A 19,709-nucleotide genomic window follows, 5' to 3' on the forward strand; every position below is an offset into this window, starting at 1 on the left:
CTGTGCTAATTCCAATTTAAACTAGTGGTATGAAATTATCATGCATGCTTTTCTTACATGAAAAGTTTGCTGCTTTTATCTGTGGCCCATCACCTCCCAAACTCCTATCACAGCTATCAGCTTCCATTGGACCCATTAGGTGTTATTCTATTCATGCTAACACCTTTAATTGAACATCGGCACATTAATGTTGCCGTTGTTGGATTCAACAATTCGCTAATAATGCTTTTCTGAGCATAAAATTAAGCCACCCAGAGTTGTTCACCTGTTCATACACTCTTGGATTTGCCTCATATTTGGCTTATACATGGAGCTTATACTTAATATCTTTTAGATAAGATGTTTAAGTGTCTCCATCACTTGAATGGAATGATGCACTTATCTAATGCATTGGCACTGGGAATGCTGGGTAAACACTTCTCTCATGCCTGTCAGTGTCACCTTGACATCCAGCATCCAAGCCCCCTTTAGGGATCTTAACTCCTCCCCCTGCCTCTGTGCTCTTAAATGTCTTGTGACGAATGTACAGACAGTCTATATCTTCTCCCTCTCTTGCCAACTTAGTTTTACTCTCGTAGCAGTCACACATCCGCACTCTTGGCTGTCATGTCTGCTCTTGTTGTCCCTTTATGACGAAGGAGATGCTGGTTGTACACCGAAGATTTAATTGACTTTGTGTTGATCTGAGTGAAGTGGCAGTGATGGACAGATGGCTGGTAAAAAGAGGCTTCTGTTCCAGCCAAGAATGAGTCACTCTGAGCTTGAAACTGTGAGCACACTCGCTCAGCCCTTTGTCAGCCCACCACAGGCAGCTACAGTCCCTCAGCCAGAGCTGAACTTGACTTGGCTCGAGCAGAAATCTTCATTCTTTAATCATGATGCATGATGTGAGGTATACTGTCGAGACTGATCACACTGCACCATTAAACTGACTACTCACATTTATCCAAATATTGGCTTTTAGCTTACATCTAGGGCTGAATTTGACATTGAATTTACCTTCTTTTGATACCAGTAACTGTATTTTTATTTTGTATTATTCATGGGAAATAGTGGTTTAAATTGTAGAAATTATATCCAAAATAACTTTTTAGATTCTTTTTTTCAACATTTTGCTGTCATTATGGTAGGAGAGCTGAAGAGAGACAGAAAATTCATCCACAGAGAGCAGGAGACAAGCACCAAACAGGGCCACGATCAGGAATCTATATGAATAAGACAACAAAAATATATAAATTAACAATGAATCAAAACATTGAATAAAAACAGGACAAGAAATCAAACAGGAAATTAATCAGACTCAGTATGCAAGTTTGAAAAGATGTGTTTTGAGATGGGATTTGAAAATGCAGAGAGTTGATATTACAGATTTCTGGCTGGAGGGAGTTCCGGAGGTCAGGAGCATAGTTGGTTGGACAGTGGGGTGGATTGAGGAAGAGGATCTGAGAGTGCAGGAGGGGTGCTGATGAACAGGAGGTCAGACAGGTAAAAAGGTGCAGGGTTATGGATAGCCTTGGAGCTGATAAGCAGTTGTCAGTGCGGTAGTTGACTGGGAGCCTGTGGAGATGCTGAAGAACAGAAGTGATGTGATTACCAGATGCTGTTCTGGAAATGATACGAGTGGAGGAATTCTAGACTAACTGAAATTTGTGAAGGGATTTTTCAGGGAGACCAAGAAGTGACTGACAATAGTTGATCTGGAAAGAGACCAGAGTGTGAACTAAAATAGCAGAGTTGGGAATTAGGGATGGACAAAGGCAGTTAATGTTGCATAGATCAGTGGTTCCCAACCTTTTCCCTAAGGGCCCCCCCCTGCTCATATCTAAGAAAAGCTAAGCACCCCAGGAGCTACTTTGAAAAAATAAGCATCAGTTTTAATCGTTTTTGGTAACAAAATCCAGACACTGTAGACTTACACCTGTTCCTGCAAAATGATCTATGTTTAAACTATCCATTTTTACGATTGTATAGGAGGAACACTTTAAAAAATGAATAAAGAGGATCTGTTAATTTTCAAGAAAGAACTCAAAATTCTCAAGTTTAAAAAGTTGTTGATTTATGAGAACAAAATATATATATATATATATATATATATTTCACTTAAATAGTGGTAAATTTAGAGTAACCAGAACTTTGAATTTTTGAGATTATAAAGTCAAAAATTGAACCACCACCAAAAATGTTTGCCTTTTGAACATTGTGAATTTATGATCTTAAAAACCTGACATTTTTGAATATCTAATGTCAACATTTAAGACTTTATAAACTTTAAAATTTCAATTTTTTTCTTGTGAATTTATGATTTTTATACTCTGAAATTCTGAGTTTGTTTTCCTTCAAATACATGACTTTAAAATCTCAAATATTTATTAGTTTTTTCACAAAAAAGTTTCCCTTTTTTGCTTATGATTTAGAAGATCCTCTTGATTTTTTTTTTTTTTTTTTTTTTTTTAGTTTTTAGGGTGTCCCAATATGCCTTTGTACATTATGCTTAAATAAATATTTAAAGTTTTAGAAAATATTTGTACATCTAATTTTGACAAGGTGAGAGCAGATTTATTGCCAACAACAAGAACTTCAGTTTTGTCACTGTTGAGATTAAGGAAGTTGTGTGTGAACCAGGATTTGTAAACATTCACAGATGAAGGAGGGTTGGAGGAGGGATTAAGTTTAGGGAAACCGGAGCTGGGTGTCATCAGCACATGTCATATGATGTTGACTTAAATATGATGAAGAGGAAGTAGATAGATAATCTACACAGTGGGACCCAGGACAGAACACTGAGAAACCCCCAGTGTTCTGTGTTGGATGTTAAAACTTTGCATCCATGCTGGCTAACATTATGAGCTATGAAATAATTTAAATTGTGAGTATTTGTAAGCTGCTTAAAGCAGCTGTTAACACTGAAGAAGTGTAGTCACTTCAGACTGTCACAGTAACAACAATGACAAGAAGAAGGTTGTGAAATGCCTCAAGTGCTGTGGGTGGGTCTCATAAAGATGAAAGTGATGCACCTAATTGAGCGTGAAGACAAGAAGGCAACCATCATTTTTATTTCTGAGGAAGATGGGATATTAATGTGGTAGAGTGAGAGGTCAGGAAGAAACTGTTGGGACTGAAAAAGTGAAAAGAACTACAACATTTAAGAGAACATGTTGAGGAATCCTCAATTTAAACAGCAGCAAAGAAGTTGTGTGTCAAGTGGAAAGAAGCAGCAGTCTTAGTACTGTATATCTAAGAACTGAGGGAAAGACAGCTAAATTTAGCAAGGACTCCTCTACTGCAAGAGCACTTTCTAACTCACATGCACAACTTTATTCCCTGCACAGGCACATCTCTATTTTTACATGGATACATATGGAAAACAACCCCTATACTGTCTAAAAATGAAAATAGCAAAGCCTGATGCAGACGATTTATCCTTTAGAAGTGATTCTGTCAGATACGGCAGGCAGCCGTGGTTGACTCACCGCCCCCCTGTTTCACTGTGGTAATAGCCACAGTGATTTGTGATGTTGTAATGTAATGATCGCCATGCCACGGCTGGATGTAGAGGTCACTGGTGGTCTCACAGGAAGGACCTCTGTCCAAATGAATCAATGAGAGAGCTTTAGAGACCACAGCACCATTGCCCTTTCAATTTCCCCTGTTCATCTCTCTGTCTCTGCAGCCAGCTCCAACACTCATTTCTGTCTGTCTGCTCTGCTTACAAAGGTTGCTAGAGGATTTGCAGCCTAGTTTTCTTATAAGTGGTTCTACAGGATTTTTGTTCCTATGCCAGCACATGAAGTCTTCTTAGTGTTTTCTTAAACACCAATCACTGGTTGTTGGAATAACTCAAGAGCCGTTTCTTTTCTTGATACTTGTACTCTCTATACAATACACTTCCCCCACTCCTCCCTTTCAGTTTCACCAGCAAGTGTCTGTGAGATGGAGAGCAGCTGACAACTGTGGATAAACATCTGCAAACAAGATTCTGCAATCAATTTCAAGTGACAATATCCTTCTCAAAGTCGATTTGGTTATCTGTTTGTCATTACGGCTAAAGAGCTTTTGACCTTTGGTTTAGAAAGTCTCTCAGTTCTTCTCCAGTTGTGTTCTTGCAGAAACCCTCGTTATCATGCGCTCAGTGGGCAGGGCTACAGTCCTCATACGGTGGCAGGGTAGACAGTTAAAGAGGAAGGGGACATGTAAAAAACACTTTGAAATACATTTTAGACTGAATGGTATTTCTGAGTATCTGCACCATCTTGTCAGTGGGAACACAGGGCTGAGAACAACAAACCCAAAGAAAGTGCTCTTTATTTAGAAAGTCATTACTCCACAATATATTTATTCAGTTTATTTTATTTTGTCTATATTATTATTACTGTTGCATATCAAACCTTTGTAGCTACTATGGGGAGCCTTCATCACATGTCCATTTTGACAAGGTTGCAGCAAACTGAAGTTCTTTGCTGATCTTTCCTTTAGAACATGGATGGTATTTATTTCTTTATTTATGTTTAATAGACTTTATTTTGGGGCTTTTTATGCCTTTATTAGTAGTGGACAGAATGGGAAACAGGGACGAGAGAGCTGGGGAGAGACATGCAGGAAAGTCCCACAGACTGGATTCAAACCCAGGCCAAGCACGTACATGTGGCGTGCCTTAAAATTGACTGTAATCGCCATAGTTTATATGTGAGGCATGTACAGTAAGTAGCGCTGTAACGCTGCCATGGAAATGCACCAGAAACAGAGAAGATTATGGAGCAAGTGCACCCAAAACTTTTCTCTTGCCCAAAACTTTCTCCTGGCTGCCCCTCTGGCTGTACTCCGTGGTAAAGCTAAGAACATGTGATATATGCTGTACTTCAAGACTGTTTATTGCTGACGGTGGTAGTAGAGGAGCAGAAGATTTGCTGTCAGAGCCATAATAAGCTCTGTAGCTTATGCAGCACAAACAAATACACGTAGTCTGCTATCAGTGTACTTGATGGCTGTGCTCGCATGCATGAGTTAAGTGGTCTATGGCGTAATCATTTCAGGAAAGATGTGTTTGGTTGTACGCACATTGACGTAATGGGTGGCTTATATAAATTTATTCACTCTGGGACTCGGTTTCAAAAAGTAGCGTTTTCAGGCTCCCAGTTATGAAATTGATGAGGAAGACTGCCATAAACTGACTTTTCCCTCTAACTCAATCATACAGCTTTCTGACAGCAGCAATAACTTCAAGTTCATCTGCAGTTTTTGCTTGCAAATGAAAAACATGCTGTAGTGGGGTCTCCACTTCTTGAAGCAAAGTGTTGTTCAGGATGCAGGTGAAGAAAGTGTCTTTAAGTGAAGTGAGACTTATGACAGTTAGTACTGATTATAGTTTGAAGATGAAACTTTCAGGAAAAAATGGAACATGGTGCCAGTTATACAAACATTAATCAAGAACTTTGGAGAGATACTTTTTTAATCATACAGCTGATTTCTTGTGTGTCTCGTCAGCTTAAAGTTTGGAATTATTGTTGCAGTGTGGTCTAAAGAGGAGGGGGGCTTATCTTTATCCATCTCAAAGTTTTTAAGAACTTTTATAGGTAGGACCAAATTAGTGGATGGACACAGAGCATCTTGTATGTCTATACACTTACATCAAATGAAAATGTTGGTTAAATGATCTTAAATGAAAACTTTGTCTAGCCAAGTGATACAGCTTTTCAGGATCATTGATTACAAGCTAGGAAGAACATAAAGTTTGATAAAGACACCATATCCCTTTAATTTTAAGAAAACACTTTTCTTACTCTTGGTTGACCCATCAAAATGGCTCCTCTCCTCATGGATCAAAGTGGCATCACACTGCTGTTAGATTATTATTAGCAGCCTGTGTGTGGGTGACACAGTTTCTCACAGTATCAGTGCGGCAGCAGGTCTAGAGGTCGGTCAAGTCAGGCAGCCCGAGGCTTGATCTGTCTCTGCGAGTCTTTGTCAGTGCTGCTGTTAGAGTGCTGATCTTCACAGCTCTGCAAGTCCACGTTCAGAGCATCTGTGCCCTCTTCAGGCTAAAGTCAAGCCTCCACATTGAAACATATGTGACTGGGATTTCTTTGAAAAGTTGTGGATGGTGCACGCTTTGCTGTTTCTGATGGACAGGATCCGTTCTTCTCCTCCACTGCATCCATTCATCTCTTTTCAAAACATAATCTACCTCAAGTAATCGCTTCCTCGTTAAGCTAATTAGCCTTAATGAGCTAAAATCATATTACCCTCCCCCAGCTTTTCTTTCATGTAAATGTGTCATTTTCAGCGTGCACGTGTCTTGTTGTCGACCCCAAGCAGATGGAGGCGTGTCATTGATTGGTTATGATAAGCTCCACTGATTAGCATGTCATCCTTTGATCTACAGTTAGAGCTCCTCTGGGAGTCACTGCCAGCAGTAAACCAGCAAGCCCGATTCAACCGCTGCTCCCACAGGCCAACCCTCCGACTCCTCTGACCTCAGGCAACCTCATGACAGGTCAGATGGAGGAGCATCATGCGTCAGCAGTGCTGGAAAAAAATGGATGGGGGACTTTTGGAATTATATTTCAGCAAGGATTTACTTTGGCTGTTCTTTTATTAGGACTTGAAATTTTTAATTAACGCTGTAATTATTCTCATTTGCCCTGTGTGGCTTTGTGATGCTCCACTCACTCGTAATGAAATGAAGCTGGTCTGACGGGAGACGATTTAGAGCAGCTTTCACCTCACAGTCCATAATGCAGAGAGCAAAGAGAAAAGCAGATGATTTTTTAAAAATAGCCACAGTATAGTTAAGTCTGGCTTTTTACTAATATGGCTGCAAGTAACCATCATCTTCATGTATCTTGTGATGTTTATGATAATCTATTTATCTGTCTCAATATCATTGAGAAAAATAAAAAAGTCAAGATTACTTCCTGTACTCCAAAGGGTCATATTCAGATGACCCACTTTTCTGTCAATCAACTTAAAAAGTAAACAGCATACTATTCAATATAACACATGATTGAGAAAAAGCCAACAAACAGTTTCTCATTTTAATGTTTACATTGTTTCGTTTCCAATGAATTTGCACTGTGGAATAGCTGAGCTCCAGTTCTCATTTTCCTACAAGATTGTAAAGAATGTCACAAAAAAATTTCCAGATGAAACAGTAACTAATTTTGTTCAGCCAAAACCCCAAAATATTAATCATAGGGAGCTGGAAAATTTGTTGCAGATATTATTCACATTGCAGAAGGTGATATCAGTTATTTTTTATATTTTGCTAAACCATGCCAAATTATTTTCTGCTCTGCTCAAGCCAGGCATTAGGTTGTCTCAAAAATATAACAAGAAGGCGTCGGATTAGCTCAGTTGGTGGAGCAGGCACCTATGTATAAAGCTGTGGCCATAAACACAGGTTGGAGGATTGAGTCCTGATCCTGGGGCTGTTTGATGGATTTTCTCTCCATCTGCATCTCCAAATTTCTCTCTCTGCAGCTTTCTCTTCTCTTTTTCTGCATTTCCATCTGTTCTACATGTTCCCTTTCTTCATCTCCTTCTTCTGTCTTTCTGCATCCTCCTAACTTTTCTCCCCTCTCTCTTTTTCTCCATCTCCCTCATCTCACTTTCTGCATTTCCCTCTTCTTTCTTTTTGTATCCCCCTCTTCTCTTATCTCCCCCTTCTCTTTTTCTGCTCCTCTTTTATCTTTTCTCTTTTTTCTGCACTTTCCTCTTCTCCCTGTCTGCAACTCCTTCAGTCATTTTCTGCTAGGGCTGGACAATTAATCGAAAATTAGATTAAATCGCAACATGCAATTTTCAAATCACAGAAGGTGCAATATTTCTTTAACCTGAAATTTGTGTCTGAATAGCAGGTTAAAACTTTTGTTTTGCAGCAGAGATGTTATGCATTACAGATCATGCAAACATCCACAGGCAATTTTTTAGAGTAGTCTACAAAAATCCTCCTTTTTCTGAATGTTTTTCATGCTAAATATGAAAACAACATAAAAGATTATAACTCCTTTTAATACATCAATTTCTATCCAGTTTGCAATATATGTCAAAATCATCGCAATTAGATATTTTTCAAAAAATTTCAGCTCTAATTTTATCTAATATTGTGTTGGTTATAATATAGAATGATTCATTGCTCGTGTTTGTTGTTAAAAAACAATATAAGGAATTTAAGAAATAATTGCGCATCAAATAGCAATTGCAATACTCGGCTTCTTTCCCTTTCTGCATCTTCCTCTTTTTCTCTGGATTTCCTTTTTCCCCATTCTGCATCCCTGTATCCTTATTCTCTGCATTCCCCTCTTCTCTTGTCTCTCCCTCTCTTTTTCTGCATCTCCCTCTTCTCCCTTTCTTCATCTCTTCAGCACCTCGTATCTCCTTTTTCTGCCTTTCCTTCTTCCCTAATTCTGCAACTTCCTCTTGTCCCTTTCTGCATCCCCCTGCATTTCTCTGCATTTCTCTTCTCTCGTTCTGCATCTCCTTCTATCCCTTTACGACTTGGTAAAAGGAGGTTTTACTTTGCCACTTAAACTATGCTGGATGTTGCTTAGGATTGTGCTCATGTTGGGTCATATAGTATGTTTTATATAGAATTAAGATTATATGATAAAGAGAACAGTCTAGACCTGCTCTATTTTTAAAGTGTCCTGAGATAACATTGATTATGAATTTGCACTTTAGAAATGAATAGGGATTGATTGACTGATTGATCTCTACTCTCTTTTCCCATATTTCCAGCCTCTCTTTGGCTGAACTTTCTAGTAAAGGCAAAAAGCCACAAAATTTATGTAAAAAAAAAAAAAGAAAAAAAAAGATATGGGAAACAAATTTTACCATATTTAAATTTTTCTTTGATCAAGTAGGCTGTAAAGATCTACTTTAGCATTTTTGGTAGATGCAAACTAGTAACTGATTAACAGATAAACACTAAGTATACACTCAGAATAATGTTGTTTGGATAATTTTCTGTTTTCTTTGTTACTGCTTTAGTTTCCCTGATTGTGTGACTGATTATAAAAGCTTCACAAGGAGCACATAAAGAAAACACTGAAGGGATTAACACTGAAATCATGAGAATTTGCAGGACAAAAATAAGCAGATTTATATTCAATTATCAAGATTTTCACCATTGAATAATCCCAAAGTCTCCATGTAGATCTTGATGTGACATTTTCTTTTCTTTTTAAATGGCGTGTATCAGGATGAATCGATCACAACAACATGCACAGTTCACACACATGCAAAAGCAGTTTCCATAACACATGCACTGCCCAGTGTAGATCACTGCAGAGACCCTCTGAGCAGATGGACAGACTGTGAGGGGTAACTGATGAGAGAAGAAAGGAGGGGAGTGACAGGAGGAGGATGAGAAGGAGGGGTGGGTAGAGACAGAGAGAGAGCGGCAGAATCACTGAAGGAGCCTGCAGGACAAACGCTGACAGGCTGAGAAAGGGAGAGTGAGAGCAGAGCGAGCACACGGCACCTGAACACGGCAGCTTCATTAGCATCAGGAGGAAAGACGGTCACCAGCAGCCACAGCAGGGACTCATGTAGATAAACTGCTGTTATCTAAAGCTTCTGGAGCAGCGAGGAGGAGGAGGAAAAAACAAGGATGGAGCTTGAATGAGGAGCATCACCACCACCTGACTCAGCCTCAGCACCTGCAGCAGCAGCAGCGGTGGTCTGAGCACTCCAGCTTACAAGGGGACAGGAGAAGAGAGGGAGAGAGAGCTGCTGAGATTATGCGCGGGGCAGAGAGCTCCTGTGGATTCCCTGTCTTTGGAAACGGCAGCAGCAGCAGGAGGAGCAGGAGGAGCCGTGGCTTTACAGATAGCAGCAGAGCTAACTGGAGCTGCAGCAAAACAAGGAGTGCTCACTCCGATGCTTTTTACTTATCCAGGGATGAAAGTAGCAAATGTGTGACGGCAACCAGCTGTGGATGTCACCGTGGTGTTGAGCGTATCTGTAGCCGGAGTTGCGCTGGTGGAAAGGTGACCACGGTGGTGCGGTCAGGTGGAGTTGTAGCAGCAGGTGGGGGAAGCGGCTCAGGACACTGAATGACCAGTGTGGCTGATGAAGGCCACCTGGATCCGCTTGCTGAAACGAGCCAAGGGAGGTCGCGTCAAAAGCTCTGATGCCTGTGTAAGCACATTTGGAGAGAAATGTTTTTGTGCATGTGCATGTTGTTTTACAAGTTTGCACGTCTCTGGTTCATCATCAGTCCTCAGTGTTGGGGTCAGTGTTGCACGCTTCTGTATCGTCTGGTGATGATGAGAAGCTGGATGTTGTTATCAGTTATGGCTGTCAGATTCTGGGCAGAGCTCCATATCACCTCCCTCTGACCCATTGGGACGCTATTCACGATCACGCCCAATCTTTAGACGTGACCTGACATCATTTTCATTGCAAGTCAAATGTGTTCACCTGCACTTTTCAAGGCCAACAAAAGCTTATAAAAGAAAGGCTACTGTGCAATAAATGCCAATTTAGGCAACATTTTATATCATACCATAACATGGACATGCATACTGCAACTTCAGCAGCGTAGACACACAGTTTAGCCCTTACTGATGCTTTAAAAGCATCAGGCAGAGTAATATGATTATAGCTGTGATGACAGCAAGAGCAGCCATGGTTAGTAAATTGGCTTGCTCTCAGGTAATGAGTTATTCGTATCAGGTACAAAAGAGGAACAATCAGACTCAACAGGGGTAATCGATCATGTGTGATGGACGACGTTTATGTGAATAACCTTGTATTGTGTCCACCTGTGTCGTCTGTATAAAGAAGTAAGGTAATGTGCAGAGATGGGAGATCCTGCTTTGTATGTATGTGATGAGGGTTATTCTGATCAGGCGGAGTGAGGGAGGCTATTTTTAACTCAGACGGCTCAGAGTGTAATGGTGCAGTGAGATGAATGAAAGACCTTGTGTGGGTAGCGTAGTAGCGTGCAGGTAAGGATAAGGCTTTACTTAAATATCCTATTTTTATTCCCTGATAGGCAGGGCTAGGAAATTGTTCTGTGATGTATGTGTACATGTTTGAACTCAATCCCAATTCCAAAAATAAAAATATGACTTCTTTTCATTTCCCCTTTGTGAACATTTTTATCAGCAATTTGATGAAGAATCTGAAATTGTTCTTCTATTAAGCAATTTAGACCCGGTGCTGCTTAAAAACAGCCTGTAAAACCAAAGTATTGTTCACGAACAACCTCCCAAAACTGCAAAAATGTCAATGTTTGCTGCATTTTTTTAATTTCTCAGCTTCACTAGCGAATACACATGATAAAAATGACATTTTAAAGCATTAATTCTTGGTTTTAACTGCAAGTAATTACCTTTGCCTCAACATTGTGAACTTAACTTGAAAAATCAATCAAATGAAAGTATTCAGCATCCTCCTCCTTTTCAAAACTCTCATCCACCCTGACTAGTTCTTCCCAAGGTCAATCATTAAGTGGGTTGTGTCAAATTCATTGTTGTTCTTGGCATCTAAAGTTCTTCTGTTGTCTGTCTCAGCTCCCATTGTTGTTGTCACTGCTCAGCATTAAAAACATCCATAAACTATTCCATGTGGTGGCTAAAGAGGCTAAAAACAAAATTATTTTTATCCAGTTTGCCTTCCACATGTGTATTTTGGGGAATCACATTTCAGTGTGTTGGTTATATGTCTTTACTGCAATGAGATCATCCAAAACACGAGGATGTTGCATGAAGTCCTGAAGGTATATGTAAGGGATTGGTGTATCTGATGTAAATGGGCTAAACATGTATTTATTTGTTTATATGAGCACTGTTTACATTAATTGTGTAATATTTAAGTTCATTGAAAGAAAACGCACAGGGAAACAGAAGAGCCTGAAATAGTTCTGTTTTATTTTTGCTCCAGTCGTCTATGAAGCAAGTTAAGCTGCAAACAGGCAGAAGTCTTACATGTCTCCTTGTTTTGTGTACTTAAAACAATCAACACCTGCCTGCTTCAATCCATTCTGTTTACTCAAGACTGCCAAAATATCTGCAGGGAAAGTTTGAACATTGAAAATCACTAAGCTGTTGTCTAAGAAATGTACACAACACATAACACTTGAAGTGCTACTGAATTCCCCAAAAATGATGAAGCTGTCACATTGAAGTGCCAGTTTCCCATCTTGCTCCCATAAGGACTTATCATCATCTTTCGTCCAGTAAAGAATAGGGTGTAATGGTACGTTTATTCGTACCTTTTCGTTTCAGTATGGTCCTCTCAGTTCGGTACAGATGTGTACCAGATGGATACATGTGGATCAAAGCTCACACACAGAAAGAAAACCTGAGTGCAACTAGTGTTGCCAACTTGGAACTTTTTCGCTATATTTAGCAAGTTTTCAGACCCCTCTAACGACTCCTTTTCAAAAGAGCGACTAGCAACTTTTTCTGGCATTACTGGAGACTTTTGGAGACTCTGATGTGAAAGCATGTATTGTTGTACCACCTCTCAGAGAGCAGCGATTGCTGCCGTGGGCCCCTCCCCGTCCCAAAGCACTGACAGGCAGCCCACTCCTCGTGCAGCGGTCCCTCTCAGCTGTGGTCAGAGCAGGAGATGCTCACGCCTCCATGTCCAGACTGCAGACTGACCGCGCTGTGAAGGCACCTTGATAGTTTGTTTTTTGTTTTTTTTTGGTCTCTTTTTGGTCCATTCAGATTGTTAATGAATACTGTATACAAAAAAATAAATTGATTTGTTGTAGGCTCTTAAGTGGACCATAAGGTTTAAAACTAAACCAAACGAAAGAAAACTAAACTTTTAAGAATAATAGAATAATGAATAAATAATAAACCAAAAATAACATTTAAAGTAACTCTGCCAGACTATCTCTCTTGAGTCATTTTGCCTGTCCCAAGCCCAGATAAAGGAGGAGGGTTGGATTTGTGACATTATGAAAACAAAAATGGACAGAAGCAAGTTCATTTGAAGTCGTAGACATATTAAGGGTCTTTTTACTCACTTTTGTCTCACTCATGACATTTTTCCTTTCTCCTACAGCATCCATTACAATTAAATTCTTACAGACAAATATGCAAATTAGGTGATGATGTCATTAAGCAACTTCTGGCGACTTTTAGGACAGCCAATAGCTACTTTCCTTACTGAGGAGTTGGCAAAACTGAGTGCAGCTCACTGTCACACTGTCCTGGCAACCACACAACCACAGCAAACAACAGCAGCAGCCTGAATATTCCCAGATAAAAGCGTCCTGTTTAGCAAATCTTTGATTACTAGTAAAATACAACAGTGGACAAGGACAACAACAGTAGCGCTGACGGTAATCAGCAGGTGTGTTGCTGACAGCAGGTCATCCAGCAGATCAGTCAAAGCATTTGAAAAGGCACCACTCAAACAAGAACGTCACTGTGACGAGGAGGAACAACAAAAGTCTCACCAGCCAGTTATGAATCTCCCATGATTTTAGATCTCTTGTTATAACAACGGTGCTCTGGTTTTGTGAATCAAATTAACTCTGAATGTGTTACCTTCAACTGTCAGCCTCGGAGGAGGGGGACTCCATCATGTCTAGGTAAAGGTATCCTCAGATTTCACACTGCTCTAACCTCTTTATCCGCCTAGATGGGCTGTGAAAAGTTCTCCCAAACTTTGTTGTAGGTCCCATTGGTTAAAAAAGTAATCCAGTGCTGAAGTCCGTGTTGAAATTGGCAGGATAGACGTTAGTTAGCATACTTAACAAGCCAACATACAGTTGTATGATGATGTGTTCAAGTTGGCTGGGAAATTTTAGCGTTTAAAGAATGGGTATAAATATGTTAATATATAACTTAAAATAACCTAGTAATTCAAAAATGTATTTATTTATTAATATTTTTATTCATTGAAGACCTTTTGGAAGGAGGTTGCTACATTATTAATAATTTAAATGTAATTTATTCAGCCTATTTATTTTAATACAATTAAATTAAAAAAAAAATCTGTTATTTATTCACTTTAATTACCGTACTGAACCGTGACTTCAAAACTGAGGTACGTACCGAACCAAAATTTTTCTGTAATGTTACCCCCCTAGTAAAGAATGATCTGATGATTTCCTTTGTTAAACGGAACGAAAACAGAGGCAGGCTGCTTTCCATAGTATTTACAGCTTTTCTTATGGCTGCTACTTGAAAAGTAATTTCATCCACAGAGGTACTGTACTCATGAGAGCTGAGTTACAAGCTTAACTTGGCTGACCACTTACAACTGTAGTCTTGTATCTGCATGTATGCCGCGTAAGAATCCTGTCTAGATCAAAATTTGAACTTGAGTGAACCATGTGCTTGATTTTGTGTCTCACAAGTGTCTAAATTCCCTGATTCCTCAAGGTCAAGTTCAGCATGCATTTTGGGCCTGTTTGCACAGCAATGTTCTGCTGTTATCCGTCTTCATTTTCAAATAGTTCCACATTATGAAAACGATCTCCATGCACACGAGACTGCAGGAAACACCAGAAGACTGTAGTTTTCATGGCAGGGCAGTAGTCTGTGGTGTGATTTTGCAATAAACCAAAACACGTGTGTGCGTAGAGACCCTTCTTTCCTCAGAGTTGAACCCTGCTGGTAATTGACTGCAACTGTAATGCGTATGGGCATTTTCAGAACGTTGTGATTTGCTTGTCTACATGCAGATGGACGGATGTTTTGAAACCTTTTCACTCCTGAGCTTGTTTCCATATAGTTCCATTTTCAGGCACCCAAAACATCTTTCTGGTGTAGATAAACAGCCAAAACGCAACAAAAGTTTTGCATTTTCACCTGAAACTGTGTCCTGTAAACAGGGCCTCAAAAATTGCTTTCTTCTCCTCTTGAAGACAAACCTAAACAGCTTGACTTTTAACTTTAACTTATTCATGCACGTTTAAGACTGGTTAGTTGCTAGTAGATGACAAGAAAACTGGTTTATTTTTCAGGCTCTTATTTCTTAACTAAGCCAGAGAGAAGCGTTTTTATCAGTAATCTGCCGATCTAAGACTCAGGAGAAACAGAGATGTATGTGCCCCAGAAATATAGCCTATGGAGGGGTGAATTTTGCTTCACTTCTGATTGGAACAGGGGTCGCTCCTCAAGCTGCTAGTTGGAATGTAAATGTTAAACTGTACACTGAAGGAAGTCTTAGCTGGAGGTCACTTAGTGCTAACCACTGCTTATGCCAAAATTACATGTCAGCATTTGTTCAAAGGATGAGAAATGATGATTAGGTTCCAAGACTGCAATTCAAAAAGTTATTTGAATTCAAAGATCAATGGAAAGCTTGAAATGGAAATTCTTTGCTATTACTGCTTTTATTCCTCCGTAGTCTTTCTATGTACTCGTCTAAAATAGCAGAGTGCTATTTCAGTTGTATCTATATGAAAAGGCATGTAAAGGAGACATGATTTGAAGATTCTTGTTCTGTGATAGTTGTTGTCTGCCTTTGTGGTTTGTAAAGCTCATCATAAACAGTATCATCTTTGTAGCAGTAGTATGCAGTATTTTCAGTGCAAACTTTTCCATGTGATGATGTGCATCAGTGCACTACGCTTAGAGTATCTAGTGTCACACTGTGTTTCGTTAATGAGTGTGAGCATGCTTGTTTGTGAGTAGACCTTTCACAGCCACCTAACACAAAGATCCATACTGGGATCTTGCTTTCTTTACATTTCCCACAGTGTTTTTCAGAGAAGAATCTCGACAGATCTGCAGACGAGCAGCTAACAGAGAGCTAAGGATAGAAGACGAGCTGCTTGTGATGTTGTTATATTGAAGACTGTTTGTGTCCTTTGGCATCTTTTCTCAGAAAAAAGCCAGTGTCCATAATTTGCTACAGATTCAGTCAGCTCTTGTGATTTCCTCAAGATGTTACAGTGATAGAAGAATTATGTTTTATTGAACAAAGCCCCTGTGTTCGTTATTTTGTGAAATCAACTGAGATTCCCTTTATGATCAGAGCTAAATACTTTAGTCTGTGGAGGCGTGTTTGCACATTTGTTAGTTGCACATCAGACGCTCAACTTCAAAGTTGAACATTTCTTTGAAGAAAGAGCAAGGGCATAGCAGAACAAATGAAGTAGTCAAGATGCTCCCAGGCCTGATGTTCCTCAGACACCTGTCATTTTCAAACCAGTTAGCTAAAAGGAGGAAGCTGTGGGTTAGCACAGGTACTGTATGTGGCTGAAATGGTTGTGTTTGTGTCTCTGCAGGGTTCGGCCGACTCCTACACCAGCCGTCCATCAGACTCCGATGTGTCCCTGGAGGAGGATAAGGAGGCAGTGCGCAGAGAGGCAGAGCGACAGGCTCAGGCACAGCTCGACAAGGCCAAGGTTGGTACCAAAAACCCAGCAGCACTGGGGTCACATAAGGTCACAGTGTTCGGTTCTTACCTACTAAAAAAATCCCCTCAAAGGGCCCCAGGCTGAGAATATTTTTCAAAAATGGGCCAAGTAACAGAAGAGGGTAAAGATGAAAGAGGGACATGTGGGCTTATGTGGGCTTTAACTAATATATTTGAAGACATTGATAGTGAGATCAAAAGTGGAGAGTCTCTTTAAGCTGGTTAGACTGTCAGCTGTTTAATTAAATATTGCCTATAAATTAAAGATGGCTGATGCATCTCCATCTCCTTCTGTTGAACATAAATGAAGCCAGCGCAACCTTGCAATACTGATATACTGCACTGAAATCAAAAGAAGCCAGAGATACCTCTGGCTTCTTTTGATTTCAGTGCTGTATATCAGTATTGCTATACTCCATTTTTGACATCACGCCTGTTTGGCTAACCAGAACACACATTTAACTCCAAAGATCTTTAGGTTGCCAAAGTCCACAGCAGAAAGATTAAAACAGTCAAAGTTTTTGAAAATGTACTGTATATTTGAATTTGTCTCTAGAGCTGCATTTGAAACCATTTTTAACCTCAAATGACTACAAATAAAATCCTCAAAAAACTGAACACTTCGACATAAATCAGAGCAATAAGACCTAATTCAATGACAGAAACCATGGATGAGGAAAGTTTATATATCTGTTGATATAGAGGAGACTGAGCTTATGGCCTATATTGCAGCCTTATAGTTGTGGGAGCTCCTGATGTTTCAGAAAAAAAGCTGTAGAAAAGATGGACAAAGCCTGAGTGACTCAGCCATTTTGGTAACAGAAGGAGGTTTTAAAGACAATCTGTGGGGGTCACCAGCTGCTGTCTCAAACTAACTTTTGATCAGCTGACAAGGATGTGGAGCTGAGGTGGGTCTTAACCCCCCTGACAAACAGCAACAATGTGCCAGCTTGTTATCATATCAACCATGCCTCTAATTATGTGAACTCATATTCTTGCAACTAAAACAGAAGACTTTCATTAAAAAATGTAACCTCTGCACAGTGTGTGCCCATGAAAACAGTAACTACTCCAACTAACCCAACTGGAATGTGTTTATTCCTGCTGTAAAAGTCTTAATTTTAACGTGTGGTGTGGATGTGACTTCCAGTGTTTTACTAATTTTGCAGGCAGCCTCAATTGGAAACATGAGGAACTGCAGTTTTCTGCACTTTCACATCTGCTCCCACACAGGTTGGAGTTATCCTCACTTTTAGAAAGTTTTTTATGTCATAGATTATAACAATCTGTAGGTGGAATTCCAGGCACCAATGTCAATATCAGCACTGCTAGCAAACAGCCGTTGGCCAAATAATGTGGCATAAACAGATACTAGTGTTTATGTGTAGTGTCCTTTCAATTTCATGCTGGCATACCTAGCTGCCAGATCAAATAAGAGATTTTTCAAGGTAGTTATACAAGCTGATCTGTTTTCATGGTAAAATGTGAGAGAAAATGTTGGCATGCTCGGAGTTTTACAACCAAAGAAGTAATTGGCATTGGCCAAAAAACATCAGTGTTAGCCTTAAGTTTGACAATATGAAACATTTTCTTCACATGAGGGTTCCTGCTTTGCTGTAAATCCAAATCTGTACATTTACGTGATGAATCTCTGCAGTCTGTGCCTCTCTAACAGTTTTGATTCCTGATGTTTGACTGAGCGACCCAGTTAATGTTAAAATGCTAGCTGGAGTTTCACACCCAAGTGTGATAAAAGAATGTAAACAATGTCAATGCTGCAGCAACAGATAGTTAGCTCTTAGAGCAGTGGTTCTCTGGGGTCTGGGGACCCCTGGGGATCCGTGACCCACAGCTTGGGATGTGCGAAATAATTTAAAATTAATTACTGAAGTAATGCCATATCATTAAAAATCAAACAAATACTTATAGGGACCACAGCGCCATAAACAACCATACAAAACCGATGACTCCCACATGAGTCAGCTCTGGGCAAATAAAAACTCAGATATTATTGTGACATATCACGTAAATCTATCACTCATCACACATCAGTCTCTTTGCTTAGTATGCATTTGGTGTTCAGGTCCACCTAGCAACAGTGGCTCTAATGGGGATCTTCAAGATTAACTCTTAAATTTAGATAAAGATTCAGGTTTGGGTTGCAATAAGTGGGTTAAGCATTTTGCTGTGATGGTTGGCATTCAGGGCAAAAAATTGTGAGATGTCACTGAGTATCTCCACAAGAATAGAAATATGTTTGCACAGACAAAGTCTGGTTTATTGTGCTTGGAAGAATAATGTCAAACATCTCTCAAATGGTAATATAAACTTAACACTGGTCAGTTTGTTATTGGAAAACGAGAGGCTACGTCTGCTTCCTTTTTTGCCTCATTTTTAGACAGACATGCTTTCTTCTTTCTTTTTGAATGGCCTGAATGTTAGCACCATATTCTCAAAGAAAAGGTCTTCTGCCAGATTTCAGTGTAGCTCAGAGCCTCTTGAGAGAAATGCTCTCCTTGTCTGTTCACTTTTGAAGAGCAGTTTGGTCAGAGTTTTAGAAAAAATCCTTTTCTTATTTCTGGCCTCCTTTCCTCATCACGCCAACGCTGATTTGATAATGATGGTCAAATAAAATTAGACTTAGTACTTCTCCCGGGTTAAGATGTGCAGATACTGCTGCAGGAGTGAGCAGCTGAAAGTGCAAGAAGAAGGATATTAGGTCTTTCAGCGGCTTGTTTTTCAAGATGAAGAAAAAGCTTTCAGGATCTTGTGATGTGAGAGGTTAGGGGCCTCAGAGGGTTTAGCACTGCTGTTTTATCAGAGCAAAGCTTCCCCCTGCTTCACTCTGCTCAGGGCCACAATTAGCACAATATAAACAAACACAGGGGCAGCAGAGCAGGCTTTCTTTGTGGACAGGATTCCCAATCAGAGCTTGTTTCCTCAGAATCGCTCAAATAGCTGGCATGTTTATGATTTACACTTTTGATCTTTGAAATAATTTGTCTGTCTTCTGTGCACAGTCTGTTTTCTTACAGCTTTATAGCTCATTGCAAAGCTCATTTTGTTAAATTTCTGCATATTTATTTGAGCAAGTGTCTGGAAAATTGGTTTATTGTTTTTCACTGGGTGTTTAGTGTCTAGCGTCCATTAGCTGTAAGCGCTAAGCTTTTGGCCATCCATTCATTCTAGCAGACATTTTCCTCCTGTGCTGTGACTCGGGGTTTGCTCCGAGCTGGCAGTGACAGATCATCCCAGCAGATCTATGTTATTATTTTCCAGAGCCACCCTCTCTCACTCACTAATTAAAAAGATAAGTTGGCTTTAGAGATAACCTGGCATGGATCACCCCTGTTGGCATTTTACATGACAAATGACAG

The 19,709-nt window shown here is 39.8% G+C and overlaps 1 protein-coding gene across 3 annotated transcripts in view; it reads left to right on the forward strand.

The window, feature by feature from the left end:
* cacnb2a (calcium channel, voltage-dependent, beta 2a) overlaps positions 1-19,709 on the forward strand; it is a 100,505-nt gene that overhangs the window by 53,322 nt on the left and 27,474 nt on the right. For all 3 annotated transcript variants that reach the window (XM_041813930.1, XM_041813929.1, XM_041813931.1), the window contains one exon: positions 16,202-16,321. In XM_041813930.1, the coding sequence (XP_041669864.1) occupies positions 16,202-16,321 (120 nt within the window). The remainder of the gene's footprint in view (positions 1-16,201; positions 16,322-19,709) is intronic.

This window comes from Cheilinus undulatus, linkage group 19 (genome assembly GCF_018320785.1).
Source record: "Cheilinus undulatus linkage group 19, ASM1832078v1, whole genome shotgun sequence".
Lineage (NCBI taxonomy): Eukaryota > Metazoa > Chordata > Actinopteri > Labriformes > Labridae > Cheilinus > Cheilinus undulatus.